Raw genomic sequence first — 15,720 nt, forward strand, 5'->3', positions numbered from 1 at the left:
TGGAGTGGGCAGCAGCGAGAGGTCTTGGATTGAGCTTGGCTTCCCTTTCCTTATGCTCTGCCCAGGGGTGCTTTCGGGGAGAGGGTACACTCCATATATTATTATTATTATTATTATTATTAATAATAATAATAATAATAATAATAATAATAATAATAGTAGGATTTCCATCCAAAGGTGGTTCCAGTGACGATTGGCACACTGGGCTCAGTGCCTAAAGACCCTGGCCTGCACTTAAAAACAATTGAATCACCACCTGTCAGCTGCGAAAGGCTCTGCACGCATTATTTTCACCCGATACATCACATGGGCAAACTTGGGAAGTGTCCGATGTGTGATCCAATACCAAATCTAGAATATTGGTTTTCTTTGCGGGGTACCAATCTTGTGTATCAGTTTAACCCATAGTGTCCACCAGGAGCTCCATATATGTGTGTGTGTGTGTGTAGTGTGTTGTGTGTGTGTGTGTGTGTAGTGTATGTGTGTGTCTGTGTGTATGTATGTATATGTGTATATATATATATAATATATATATATATATATCTATACACACACACACACACACACACATATACATATATACATGTATACACTCACATAAATACATAAATCTATATATACACATTGGTAATTTTCAACGGTAAGCAAACAGTATTTTGGCGTTGCACTACCCCTCCCCCCAACCACAGACACGGATATATATTTTCTGTTCCTTGTGGGAGTTCTGTGTGCCATATTTGGTTACAATTCCATCATTGGTGGAGTTCAGAATGCTCTTTGATTGTAGGTGAACTATACATCCCCGTAACTACAACTCTCATATGTCAAGGTCTATTTTCCCCCAAGAGCGCCCCTGGGCAAAAATTGACTATTACTGCGAATGCTTACCTTGCGTAATGGTTGAGCCGCCCCTGTATACACACACACACACACACATACATAAAGTATAGGTAAAGGTTTCCCCTTGTCATTAAGTCTATAATAATAATAATAATAATAATAATAATAATAATAATATTTCTAACCACCTCTAACCATGGCTCGCACTAATATTGAAGTTTGGTTGGCCTCCGCTTCACGTTCTATCAAGTCCAAGGTGCCTGTAACATATATTATTATTATTTATTATTATTATTTACTTTTATCTCACTCTTTCTCCCACGAATGGGACTCAAAGTGGAATGGGACTATATATGTGTATGTGTATATGTATTTGTATATGTACATATAGCACCACTCCCAGAGTCGGACACGGATAGACTTAATGACAAGGGGAAACCTTTACCTATACTTTATGTATGTATATGTATGTGTGTGTTATTATATAGAGAGAGGGAGGGGGGGGGAGGGGAGTACCTGGTGGTACTACTGGGTTAAACTGCTGAGCTGCAGCACTTGCTGACCAAAAGGTCGGTCGTTGGAATGCGGGGAGTGGGGTGAGCTCCTACTGTTAGCCCCAGCTTCTGCCAACATGCAAGTGTGAGTAGATCAATAGGTACTGCTTCTGCGAGAAGGTAATGGAACTCCATGCAGTTATGCTGGCCACATGACCTTGGAGTGTGTCTACGGACAATGCCGGCTCTTCGGCCTAGAGACGGAGATGAGCACCACTCCTTAGAATCGGACCTGACTGGACTTAATGTCAAGGGGAAACCTTTTACCTTTATATATATATATGTATGTATATCTCTGTTGTATATATATGTGTGTGTGTGTGTGTGTGTGTGTATATATATATATATATATATATATGCATATACACATACACATGCACACACACACACACACACACACACACACACATATATATATATATATATATATAGGGGTACGCCTTAGAATTGCAGGTCTGTTTGTTTTTGTTTTGACAGCTATGACTAGTCCTGTTTGGACTAGAAGGCCCATGTGGTCTCTTCCACCTCTATGATTCTACAACTCTAATAATAATAATAGTAGTAGTAGTAGTAGTAGTAGTAATAATAATAATAATAATAATTAAGAAATGACCTCCTCTTGGAGCTTTGCTGCAAATGGGGAAGGCAGGAGAAGGAGGGGAGCCAAAAAGCTGGATGTCGACACAACACAACATACCTCCTTTCTGTCTGTTTCCGAGGAAGGCGGGAGAAGGTGGGAGCCAAAAAGCTGGATGTCGACACAACACAACATACCTCCTTTCTGTCTGTTTCCGGGGAAGGCGGGAGAAGGTGGGAGCCAAAAAGCTGGATGTCGACACAACACAACGTACCTCCTTTCTGTCTGTTTCCGGGGAAGGCGGGAGAAGGTGGGACCCAAAAAGCTGGATGTCAACACAACACAACATACCTCCTTTCTGTCTGTTTCCGGGAAGGCGGGAGAAGGAGGGAGCCAAAAAGCTGGATGTTGACACAACACAACATACCTCCTTTCTGTCTGTTTCCGAGGAAGGCGGGAGAAGGTGGGAGCCAAAAAGCTGGATGTCGACACAACACAACATACCTCCTTTCTGTCTGTTTCCGGGAAAGGCGGGAGAAGGTGGGAGCCAAAAATCTGGATGTCGACACAACACAACGTACCTCCTTTCTGTCTGTTTCTGCCCTGTCTGTCCAAATGGCATTGAATGTATGCTGTGTATGTGTACTGTATCCGTCCTGAGTCCCCTTGGGAAGATAGGGCAGAATATAAATAAAGTGTTATTATTACTTCTTTATTCTTTGCTTTTGGGCTTTTTTGGGGCGAGTGGGTGGGGGGTCTAATGGTGATCTCCTTCTGTGGCTTTTTCTTTGGGTCAGAAAGCTCTGTGAATCGTGAGCCACAAACTTTCTCCACTGGTAGGGTCCGGTTTGCTTGACGTATCTCACTCTTTAGCCCAGACTCACCCGTTTCCCCTCCGTTTTTGTTTGTGTCTCTTTCTCCAGGGAAAAGTCTGAAGACGCTTATGTCCAAAGGCATCTTACAGGTACATCCTCCAATCTGTGATTGCCCTGGGTGTCGAATTTCGTCTCCAGTGGTAAGATGATCGCTCAAACCGGGGTGAAACCCACAACCGTTGTCTCTGTTCCGCCCCAGGGTTATGCTTTGGGTTGTGATATATGTGTGTGGATGTGCTTAGGCTCAAAGGGTGTCCGAGAACTATAGACCGGAGGGGTTCTTGGGCGGAAGATACAGTAGAGTCTCGCTTATCCGACCTTTGCTTATCCGACATTCCATCTTATCCAACGCTCCTCTTTTCCTCCAGCATTTCCCGTTCAATTAAAGGAGCGCTCCCCAACTCTCTCTCCATTCCCAATAAGGAGGAAGAGGAGAGAGGAAAGGAGGTAAATCCCTCTGTGATTTCCACACTCCTCTTCCACTTCCATCTGGGCCCTCTAGTCCCGGGGCATCGCCTTGCTTTAACTCATTGAGTCCCCGTTGTTAGTATTCTAAGTGTCTAGTGTTACGTCGGATGGGTAACGCTTTGAGACTCCATATTATCTGACATTTTCGTTTATTCGACATTCCGCTGCCCCGTTTATGTCGGATAAGTGAGACTCTACTGTATACAATGAGGTCGGGCTCAGAAAGTACAACCCAGCATTCCACAAATGGTGGCTTCCATGTTGATGGAATGGGTAGTCCATTCTGGGTTTCAGTCCAAACATTAAGGGAGTTGAAGATTGCATGCACCTTATAGCAGGTGTGTGCAATCTTTCCCCCTCGAAGTGTTTTGGACTTCAACTCCCACAATTACGAACCACCTAGGACCTTAAGAATGTCCAGGGAGGTCCTGCTCGCTGTCCCCCCACCATCGCAATCACGGTTGGTGGGGACAAGAGACAGGGCCTTCTCTGGGGTGGCACCTTGGCTATGGAATTCCTTCCCAAGTGAAATCAGATCCATTCCTTCCCTCCTGAAATTCCGGAAAAAAGTGAAATCTTGGCACTGGGATTAGGCCTTTGCAGGTTAATTTGACTTGATGGCAAAGCTATGGTTTTAATGAACTCTGATGGACTGTTTTTAGGACGACAACATAAATTGGCAGTTGTTTTAATGTTTTTATAATGTTTTATGCTGTTTTTTACTTGATATGTATACCTATGTTTTTTGTTGTTAGTCATCCTGAGTCCCTCTGTGGAAGTTGAGATAGGATGGGATATAAATGTCCTAAATAAATAAATACGAGGGTGAAATGAAAAGTAACCTTTGTAACTCCTCAACAGATGGCAGTACTGGTACGCGGCAGGTACTGGCTTGTTCAGTAGACTCTCTTCTACAGTTCCATTTTGCAAGAAGCCTTAGCAGAAAAAGTAATGCTTCCACCTTTGTAACTCCTCAACAGATGGCAGTACTAGTATGCGGCAGGTACTGGCTTGTTCAGTAGACTCTCCTCTATAGTTCCATTTTGGTGGGAAGCCTTGGCATTGAATGGTTGTGTTGTTAAAGTGAAAAGTAATGCCTCCACCTTCGTAACTCCTCAACAGATGGCAGTACTGGTATGTGGAAGGTACTGGCTTGTTCAGTAGACCCTCCTCTACAGTTCCATTTTGGCGGAGAGCCTTAGCATTGAACGGTTGTGTTGTTAAAGTGAAAAGTAATGCCTCCACCTTTGTAACTCCTCAACAGATGGCAGTACTAGTATGCGGCAGGTACTGGCTTGTTCAGTAGACTCTCCTCTACAGTTCAATTTTGGCAGGAAGCCTTAGCAGAAAAAGTAAGGCCTCCACCTTTGTAACACCTCAATAGATGGCAGTACTGGTATGCGGCAGGTACTGGCTTGTTCAGTAGACTCTCCTCTATAGTTCCATTTTGGTGGGAAGCCTTAGCATTGAATGGTTGTGTTGTTAAAGTGAAAAGTAATGCCTCCACCTTCGTAACTCCTCAACAGATGGCAGTACTGGTATGCGGCAGGTACTGGCTTGTTCAGTAGACTCTCCTCTACAGTTCCATTTTGGTGGGAAGGCTTAGCATTGAACGGTTGTATTGTTAAAGTGCGAAATATGGAACCCTGCACAGACGGTCAGTCAATGCGACTTAAGCAGCGTGCAGTCATTGAATTCTTGACAGCAGAAGGTGTCGCCCCAAACGAGATGCATCAGAGAATGCAAGCTGTTTGTGGTGATTGTGTTGATGTGAGTACTGTGTGTCATTGGGCAAGTAGTTTTAAAGATGTTGAGGTGACACCTTCTGCTGTCAAGAATTCAATGAGTACACGTTGCTTAAGTCGCATTGACCGACCGTCTGTGCAGGGTTCCATACTTCACACGTTAACAACACAACTGTTCAATCCTAAGGCTTCCCACCAAAATGGAACTGTAGAGGGGAGTCTACTGAACAAGCCAGTACTTGCCACATACCAGTACTGCCATCCTATTGAGTTACAAAGGTGGAGGCGTTACTTTTCACTTTAACAACACAACTGTTTAATGCTAAGGCTTTGCACCAAAATGGATCTGTAGAGGAGAGTCTACTGAACAAGGCAGTACCTGCCACATACCAGTACTGCCATCTGTTGAGGAGTTACCAAGGTGGAGGTATTACTTTTCACTTTAACAACACAGCTGTTCAATGCTAAGGCTTCGCACCAAAATGGTACTGTAGAGGAGAGTCAACTGAACAAGGCAGTACCTGCCGCATACCAGTACTGCCATCTGTTGAGGAGTTACCAAGGTGGAGGCATTACTTTTCACTTTAACAACACAACCATTCAATACTAAGGCTTCGTGCCAAAATGGTACTGTAGAGGAGAGTCTACTGAACAAGCCAGTACCCAACACATACCAGTATTACCATCTGTTGAGGAGTTACGAAGTTACTTTTTATTCAACCCTCGTAAATAAATAAATTCCTAACATCCTCAGGCCCCTTCCTTATCCCTTTCGTTCTTCATTCAAACGTGTGTAAGAGGACTGTAGATCCAAATATGATAATGCGATGCAAAACAGATTGTTTTGAATTGTTTGCTCAGAGATGGAAACAATTGACAACGAGAGTCTTAATGTGAAAGAGAGCACAAGCCTAACTCGCTTCTCATCCCCTGTAAACAACATATGTTTTCTAAGATTCAGTGCAACGCAAGTCTTAAATCCGATCTCGTGTTTTTGAAAAATTCTGGAACGTACTCCTATTTGTTGTCGTTCGGTAGAGCCCAGCGTGGTATGTCTCGTCCTCTGTATTGGAAGAGAAACGTGGTTTGCTTGCTCCCTTCCACCCCCTTTTTAGTTTTTTCCAAATCACACAGCTAGGCTTGAGAAATGGATTTACAGTGGCGATGGTGAATACGGAACGAGAATTGGTTCATTCCACGCCCATTAATGCAGAGTACAGGAGTGTGGCGTTGTGGAGTGTGTCGGATTTCGATTCTCGCTCGTGATCGTTGAGTCTTTCGACGGGGAGCTTTTGCATGACATTGCGTGTTTTTTTCTCCCAGAAGAGAAAAAAAATATATTTTATGTTTATTTACTGCATTTGTATACTGCCTTTCTCAGCCAGAGGTGGCTCATTCGGAAGAATGCTGCACTCGCAGAGCTCGGGCGGTGTTGTATTTCGATTCTCGCTCATGGTCATTGAATCATTCGACAGGGAGCTTTTGCATGACATTGCGTGTTTGCATGACATTGCGTATTTTTATTTACTGCATTTGTAAACCGCCTTTCTCATTCGGAAGAATGCTGCACTCGCAGAGCTCGGGCGGTGTTGTATTTCGATTCTTGCTCAGGGTCGTTGAGTCATTCGATGGGGAGTTTTTGCATGACATTGCGTGTTTTTTCCTTCCAGAGGAGAAAAAAATATTTATTTTATTTTTATTTACTGCATTTGTAAACCGCCTTTCTCATTCAGAAGAATGCTGCACTCGCAGAGCTCGGGCGGTGTTGTATTTCGATTCTCGCTCATGGTCGTTGAGTCATTCGACGGGGAGCTTTTGCATGACATTGCGTGTTTTTTTCTTCCAGAGGAGAAAAAATTATTTATTTTATTTTTATTTACTGCATTTGTAAACCGCCTTTCTCATTTGGAAGAATGCTGCACTCGCAGAGCTCGGGCGGTGTTGTATTTCGATTCTCACTCATGGTCGTTGAGTCATTCGACAGGGAGCTTTTGCATGACATTGCGTGTTTTTTTCTTCCACAGGAGAAAAAAATATTTATTTTATTTTTATTTACTGCATTTGTAAACCGCCTTTCTCATTCAGAAGAATGCTGCACTCGCAGAGTTCGGGCGGTGTTGTATTTCGATTCTCGCTCATGGTCGTTGAGTCATTTGACGGGGAGCGTTTGCATGACATTGTGTGTTTTTTTTCTCCCAGAAGAGAAAAAATATATATTTTATGTTTACTTACTGCAATGTATATTGCCTTTCTCAGCCAGAGGTGACTCATTCGGAAGAATGCTGCACTCGCAGAGCTCGGGCGGTGTTGTATTTCGATTCTCGCTCATGGTCGTTGAGTCATTCGATGGGGAGCTTTTGCATGACATTGCATGTTTTTTTCTCCTGGAGGAGAAAAAATTATTTATTTTATTTTTATTTACTGCATTTGTATACTGCCTTTCTCAGCCAGAGGTGACTCTTTCGGAAGAATGCTGCACTCGCAGAGCTCGGGCGGTGTTGTATTTCGATTCTCGCTCATGGTCATTGAGTCATTCGACAGGGAGCTTTTGCATGACATTGCGTGTTTTTTCCTTCCAGAGGAGAAAAACATATTTATTTTATTTTTATTTACTGCATTTGTAAACCGCCTTTCTCATTCGGAAGAATGCTGCACTCGCAGAGCTCGGGCGGTGATGTATTTCGATTCTCGCTCATGGTCATTGAGCTATTCAACAGGGAGCTTTTGCATGACATTGCGTGTTTTTTTCTCCCAGAAGAGAAAAATATATATATTTTATGTTTACTTACTGCAATGTATACTGCCTTTCTCAGCCAGAGGCGACTCATTCGGAAGAATGCTGCACTCGCAGAGCTCGGGCGGTGTTGTATTTCGATTCTCGCTCATGGTCATTGAGTCATTCGACAGGGAGCTTTTGCATGACATTGCGTGTTTTTTCCTTCCAGAGGAGAAAAACATATTTATTTTATTTTTATTTACTGCATTTGTATACCGCCTTTCTCAGCCAGAGGCGACTCATTCGGAAGAATGCTGCACTCGCAGAGCTCGGGCGGTGTTGTATTTCAGTGTCAGTGTTGACTTTTGTGGAGGCAAGACTGTTGCCATTATGTCATCGTGGAGGAGCCGCAGGATGTTCACAAATTTGTTAGGGCACCCAATATTTTAGAGGGTGGTCCAGAGAACGCATGATTCACTGTGTCGAATGCTTTCGAGAGGTTAATGAATGCCATGTACAGCGGTTGATTTTGATCCCTGCATTTTTCTTGGACCTGTTGTGCATTCAGGATCATGTCCACTGTTCCTCTGGAGGAGCAGAAGCCATCCTGGGATTCTGGGAGGGTATCTTCTGAGAGAGGTAGAAGGCGTTTTGCAAGGATATCTGTGCAGAGTTCCCCAGTAGAGATTAGGAGGGAGATACTTGGATAGTTTCCACATTCTTTTCTTTCTCCTTTTTTGAAAAAGATAATGATGGTGGTATACTTGAAGTCTGGTGAGATTTTCTTAATCACCCACACTTTTTCAATGAGCTGGGGAGTTGTAGTGTCAGCCCAGGTTCACCGTCTTTAAAAATTTCATCAGGGATCCCATCAGGTCCGCTGGCTTTGTAATTTTTTTCATTGACTGATGGCATTGCTGACTTCTCCCAAACTAAGCAGTGCTGCAATCTTATCCCTGGTTTGTTCTTGCGGGATTTGTGAGAGAACCTCTTCGGCTACATTGTAGTTGCAATTCAGGAGGCTTTGGTAGTGTTCTTTCCAACGTAGTTCAATTGATTTTTGTCCTTGATTTTTTTTGTCAGCCCAAGTCCACTGTCTTTAAAAATTTCATCAGGGATCCCATCAGGTCCGCTGGCTTTGTTATTTTTGTTGTTGTTGACTGATGGCATTGCTGACTTCTTCCAAACTAAGCAGTGCTGCAAGCTCATCCCTGGTTTGTTGTTGCGGGATTTGTGAGAGAACCTCTTCGGCTACATTGGAGTTGTGATTCAGGAGGCTTTGCTAGTTTCCAACGAATGCAATTGATTTTTTGTACTTGATTTTTTGTCAGCCCAGGTCCACCCTCTTTATAAAAATTTCATCAGGGATCCCATCAGGTCTGCTGGCTTTGTTATTTATTTTTTTGTTGTTGTTGACTGATGGCATTGCTTACTTCTTCCAAACTAAGCAGTGCTGCAAGCTCATCCCTGGTTTGTTGTTGCAGGATTTGTGAGAGAACCTCTTCGGCTACATTGGAGTTGCGATTCAGGATGGTAGTGTTCTTTCCAACGTAGTTCAATTGATTTTTGTCCTTGATTTTTTGTCAGCCAAGATCCACCCTCTTTAAAAATTTAAATAGGGATCCCATCAGGTCCGCTGGCTTTGTAATTTTTTTCGTTGACTGATGGCATTGCTGACTTCTCCCAAACTAAGCAGTGCTGCAATCTTATCCCTGGTTTGTTCTTGCGGGATTTGTGAGAGAACCTCTTCGGCTACATTGGAGTTGCGATTCAGGAGGCTTTGGTAGTGTTCTTTCCAACGTAATGCAATTGATTTTTTTGTACTTGATTTTTTTGTCAGCCCAGGTCCACCCTCTTAAAAAATTTCAGCAGGGATCCCATCAGGTCCGCTGGCTTTGTAATTTTTTTTGGTTGGCTGTTGGCAACGTAATATCAAAAAGTAAAACCTTTTTCAAAATAATAACCCATTGCGGTGTTTGATGCTTATCCCTTTCCCCCTTTGTTGTGTAGGCCAAGAGAGGGAAGCAAGGGAAGCAAGCTCTCCCAATCCTGCTCCTTGCGAAGATGAAATTGAATCTCTCCATTCCCTTCCCTTTCTTGCCACTGCTCCCCCTTCCCTCCTCCCCTTGCCATCATTGTGCCAAATCAAATTTGTGGTGTCAGGGGCTTTAATCAACCTCCGCGAAGGGTTTGAGACCGCGTCAGCCACCCAGAAAGGCCGAGCGGGGACGGCGGCGGGGGCGGAATTGATTTGGAGAGGAAATTGCATCTGGCTGCGGACTGACTGTGGAGATTGGCGCGGCAGGAAACCGGCTTCCCGGCCACATCTTGTGCCTGGAGCGGCTTCCCGGCTGGATATTTGTGGTCCTCTGTGAAACCTCATTTGGAAAATGCGAGGATTGTTTCTGCCTTGGTGCCAATAGAGTCCCCTGCCTTTCTTGGATGTGGAGGACCGGGGAGTTGTGCAAACAGTCTGATTGGGAGAGTAACTTCAGACCTTCCTTACATGTTTTTGGCTGGGATTGATCCAGATTAACTCTCAAGATGATAAAGTGTGTGGGGTCAAATCCTTCCTTGTGTTTACAGTGGGACCTCTACTTAAGAGCGTCCCAACTGGTGTGAGAGAATTGACCATCTGCAAAGACATTGCCCAGGGAATGCCCAGACTGATGTTTTACCATCTTTTTGGGAGGCTTGACATTTGGGAATTGTAGTTGCTGGGATTTATAGTTCACCTACAATCAAAGAGCATTCTGAACTCCACCAACGATGGAATTGAACCAAACTTTGCACACAGAAAATATTGGAAGGGTTTGGTGGACGTTGACCTTCAGTTTTGGAATTGTAGTTGTCGGGATTTATAGTAAAAGAGGGCTTGCAAGTCCCTTTTGTTGTCTTTGCTGCTTTTGGTTCACATGCAAAATGTATTGGAAGCTGTATTAGATGTGATGTAATTCTCTGATGAGGTAATCCAGCTCCTCATGTTGTGGTGACCCCCAACCATCACATTATTTTCGTTGCTACTTCATAACTCTCATTTTGCTATTGTTATGAATCGTCATGTAAATATCTGATATGCAAAATGGACCAAATTTGGCACAAATACCCAATATGAACATATTTCAATACTGGTGGGGTTGGGAGGAGGATTGATTTTGTCATTTGGGAGTTGTTGTTGCTGGGATTTATAGTTCACCTACAATCAAAGATCATTCTGAACTTCACCAATGGTGGAACTGAACCTAACTCAGCACACAGAAAATACTGGGAGGGCTTGGTGGACATTGACCTTGAGTTTGGGAGTTGTAGTTCACCTGCAACCAGAGAGCACTGGTTGCAGTGCTCACCTGCAACCAGAGAGCACTTCCGAACTCAAACAATGATATTTCTGGAACAAACTTGACACGAAGACTCAATATGCCGTGCTTGACTCGCATATTTTCACATATTTTCCATCATAAACTCCAAAAACTGCAGCAGGTTTTGCTATAGTTTTCCAATGAATATCTCTTTGAATCTCAACCAATTCAACGTCTCTCACACTGAAACCTTTCTCCCACAGAGGCTTCCACTGTAAATAAATCAATATGATTCTTTGATCCTAGGGTTAATTTCCCCCATTGAAAGCCAGGAACTCTCCCCACGAAGAAGGGCAGAATATAAATGCTGATACAAGCATTAAGGCCTCTCTCACTCTGAGGGTTCTCTCAGACTGAGGCCTCTCTCACACTGAAGCCTTTCTCCCACAGAGGCTTCCACTGTAAATAAATCAATATGATTCTTTGATCCTAGGGTTAATTTCCCCTATTAAAAGCCAGGAACTTTCCCCACGAAGAATGGCGGAATAAAAATGCTGTAAATAAATAAGTAAATAAGTATTAACATTGAGGACTCTCTCACTCTGAGGGTTCTCTCAGACTGGGGCCTCTCTCACACTGAAGCCTTTCTCCCACAGAGTCTTCCGTTGTAAATAGATCAATATGATTCTTTGATTCTAGGGTTAATTTCCCCTATTAAAAGCCAGGAACTCTCCCCACGAAGAAGGGCGGAATATAAATGCTGTAAATAAATACTAACATTGAGGCCTCTCTCACACTGAAGCCTTTCTCCCACAGAGGCTTCCATTGTAAATAGATCAATACGATTCTTTGATCCTAGGGTTAATTTCCCCCATTGAAAGCCAGGAACTCTCCCCACGAAGAAGGGCGGAATATAAATGCTGATACTATCATTGAGGCCTTTCTCACTCTGAGGGTTTTCTCAGACTGAGGCCTCTCTCACACTGAAGCCTTTCTCCCACAGAGGCTTCCACTGTAAATAAATCAACACGATTCTTTACTCCTAGGGTTAATTTCCCCCATTGAAAGCCAGGAAAGTTCTATAGTTTCTATTGTTATATACTGGGCGATTTCGTTTCGTAATTTCATAATTCGTTAAAAATTCGTTATTTTTTTTTATAATGAAGCGATATTGAACCATTCAGGAGCAACTAAAAAACGAAACGAATTTTTCCAATTTGTTTCGTAATTGTTTCGTAATTGATTCGTTATTGATTCGTTATTGATTCGTAAATGTTTCGTTATTATTTCCGCATGTCTGGTGCAAGTTTTAGGGTTGCTGTTTGTTTTCTCAGTGAAAAAAAAATATATTGTCGAAGGCTTTCATGGCTGGAATCACTAGGTTCTTGTGGGTTTTTTCGGGCTGAGGATGCTTGCCATAGATGCAGGCGAAACGTCAGGAGAAATGCCTCTAGAACATGGCTCTATAGCCCGAAAAAACCCACAAGAACCTAAAAAATATATAATTATTAGGCCTGGGTAACAACGGAAAAATTTGTTTCTAAAATCGATTTGTATTTGGGGTTTTTTTTTGTTTCGATATTTAAAATAATTACAAATTTTTCCTTTTAAAAAGTTCGATATTTACGAAATTTCGTAAATGGTAAAAAATTAATGAATCGATTTCCGAAACAATAACGAATCGATTTCCGAAACAATAACGAATCGATTCGTTAATGGCGGACGCGACCGCGAAATATGCTAAAAAACCTCCAAAAACTTCTGAAGCTTCCCTCTCCCTCTGTTCTTGACTGTTGGTGTGATATTATAATTTTTTTTCACTAATTAAACCATAAAACTGGCCCAGACATGCGGAAATAATAACGAAACAACCTCAAAACAATAACGAAACGAATACAATATCGAAATACGAAGCATTTACAAAACGTTTTTGAAAATTCGTTTTTTTAAATAATTGCTCCAGAATGGTTCGTTATCGTTTTGTAATTGAAAAAATTAACGAATTATTAACGAATTACGAATTAACGAAACAAAACCGCCCAGCCCTAATAATTATCACACTAACAGTCAACAACAGAGGGAGAGGGAAGCTTCAGAAGTTTTTTTAGCGTATTGCGCGATCGCAGCCGCCATTACCGAATCGATTCGTAATCGATTCGTAATTGTTTCGTAATTGTTTTACGATTTCCAAAATTTCGTAAATATCGAACTTTTTTTAAGGAAAATTTCGGAATTCTTTTAAATAACGAAACGCAAAAAAAACCCCAAAAACGAATCGAGTTTAGAAACAAATTTTTCCGTGTTTGGACAGCCCTATTACATAGTGCCATGATTCCACTCGAATCGCCCTCACGGCACTCTTAACGCCTATAGAGGCTCGCATTGTACGAGGTGCCTGGTGGCCTTTTGGCCTCCCTGGCTGCCCTTTGACTGCAGTTCCTTCCCAGGAGGTGGGGAGAGTTGTTGGCAGCGTCAACTGGAAAAACAGTGCGGAGCGTGATGCCTTTCCCAGAACTGGGGAGAAAAAAGAAAACACCCTTGGAGGATTCTGGGAGGTATGGTAAAGAAATGCACGAAATAGCATCTCAAGTATGCGGGTGCAAGGGAGGAAGGCAGAGAGGAGTGCATTCCTTGCCTCTCCCCTCCCTCTGGCTAATGGGGCGGAAGGGCTGGCCGCCAGAGAGGTCAGGCTGGGGGCAGGCGGGGGTCCCGGGGAGGAGAGGCCAGGCGGGCACCCAGCCAAGCGGAGCTCCGCTTGGCTGGGTGCCCGCCTGGCCTCTCCTCCCCTCCTCCTGGCCAGCAGTAGAGCACTGGTTCCCTTTCCCTTGAGCGGCTGATGCTTTTCGCCCCAGCTCTGCAAAACCCATCTCGGGTTGTGCTCTCTTTCCCAGTATGTGCACATTTCTGCCAGAAATAGGACTTGGCGGGTTGTCCCTTTCCCTGGTGGGTCAACGTAAATTGCCCTGCATTCGTGGTGCCATCCTAAAGCTTCCCTCTAGGGCAGTGCTTCTCAACCTTCCTAATGCCGCGACCCCTTAATACAGTGCCTCATGTTGTGGTGACCCCCAACCATAAAATTATTTTCGTTGCTACTTCATAACTGTCATGTTACTACTCTTATGAATCATAATGTAAACATCTGATATGCAGGATGTACTTTCATTCACTGGCACAAATACCCAATACACCCAAATTTGAATACTGGTGGAGTTGGGGGAGGGATTGATTTTGTCATTTGAGAGTTGTAGTTGCAAGGATTTATAGTTCACCTACAATCACAGAGCATTCTGAACTCCACCAACAATGGAATTGAACCAAACTTGGCACACAGAACTCCCATGACCAACAGAACATACAGCTAACCCATTGTTTCTCAACCATCCGAATGCAGCAACCCTTTAAAACAGTTTGTTATGATATGGTAACTCCTTAATACAGCAGGAAGCTTTGAAATAGTTGAACAGAAGCTCTCTGAAGCTCCAGGTCAGTACTTCTCAACTTTCCTAATGTCGCGACCCCTTAATACTGTTCCTCATGTTGTGGTGACCCCTACAAATGCCAGAAAAGACAAAGATTTTAATGTATGCTGACGATCATGCCATCACCACCCAAGCAGGAAGCTTTGAAATGGTTGAACAGAAGCTCTCTGAAGCTCTAGGTCAGTGTTTCTCAACCTTCCTAATGCCGCGACCCCTTAATACAGTTCCTCATGTTGTGGTGACCCCTAAAAATGCCGGAAGTGACAAAAAGTTTCATCTATGCTGACGATCATGCCATCACCGCTCAAGCAGGGAGCTTTTAAATGGTTGAACAGAAGCTCTCTGAAGCTTTAGGTCAGAGTTTCTCAACCTCCCTAATGCCGCGACCCCTTAATACAGTGCCTCATGTTGTGGTGACCCCCAACCATAACATTATTTTCGTTGCTACTTCATAACTGTCATGTTACTACTCCTATGAATCATAATGTAGAAATCTGATATGCAGGATGTACTTTCATTCACTGGCACAAATACCCAATACACCCAAATTTGAATGCTGGTTGGGGGGGGGGGGGATTGATTTTGTCATTTGAGAGTTGTAGTTGCAAGGATTTATAGTTATATGCCACAAAGATCAATCAAAGAGCATTCTGAACTCCACCAACAATGGAATTGAACCAAACTTGGCACACAGAACTCCCATGAGTCATCTGTGTGGCATATTTTCTTTCCCTGGCAAGAAAACATCTGTGTGGCATATTTTCTTTCCCTGGCAAGAAAACGTCTTTGTGGCATATTTTCTTTCTCTGGCAAGAAAACATCTGTGTGGCATATTTTCTTTCCCTGGCAAGAAAACATCTTTGTGGCATATTTTCTTTCTCTGGGAAGAAAACATCTTTGTGGCATATTTTCTTTCTCTGGCAAGAAAACATCTGTGTGGCATATTTTCTTTCCCTGGCAAGAAAACATCTTTGTGGCATATTTTCTTTCTCTGGCAAGAAAACATCTGTGTGGCATATTTTCTTTCTCTGGCAATGAAAATCTGTGTGCCATATTGTCTTTCTCTGGCAAGGAAACATCTGTGTGGCATATTTTCTTTCTCTGGCAATGAAAATCTGTGTGCCATATTGTCTTTCTCTGGCAAGGAAACATCTGTGTGGCGTATTT

At 43.1% G+C, this 15,720-nt stretch overlaps 1 protein-coding gene across 10 annotated transcripts in view; it reads left to right on the forward strand.

Moving 5' to 3' along the window:
- Window positions 1-15,720, forward strand: part of SAMD11 (sterile alpha motif domain containing 11) — a 231,996-nt gene that overhangs the window by 6,615 nt on the left and 209,661 nt on the right. For 6 of the 10 annotated variants that reach the window (XM_060758988.2, XM_060758987.2, XM_060758989.2 and 3 more), the window contains exon 2: window positions 2,895-2,986. In XM_060758988.2, the coding sequence (XP_060614971.2) occupies window positions 2,915-2,986 (72 nt within the window). In that variant the 5' untranslated portion in view covers window positions 2,895-2,914. Of the gene's footprint in view, window positions 1-2,894; window positions 2,987-15,720 lie in introns of those variants that run through there. The other 4 variants (XM_060758990.2, XM_067472988.1, XM_067472991.1 and 1 more) reach the window with 3 other exon arrangements.

The sequence above is a fragment of the Anolis sagrei genome, chromosome 13 (genome assembly GCF_037176765.1).
Source record: "Anolis sagrei isolate rAnoSag1 chromosome 13, rAnoSag1.mat, whole genome shotgun sequence".
In the NCBI taxonomy this organism is placed as follows: Eukaryota; Metazoa; Chordata; class Lepidosauria; order Squamata; family Dactyloidae; genus Anolis; species Anolis sagrei.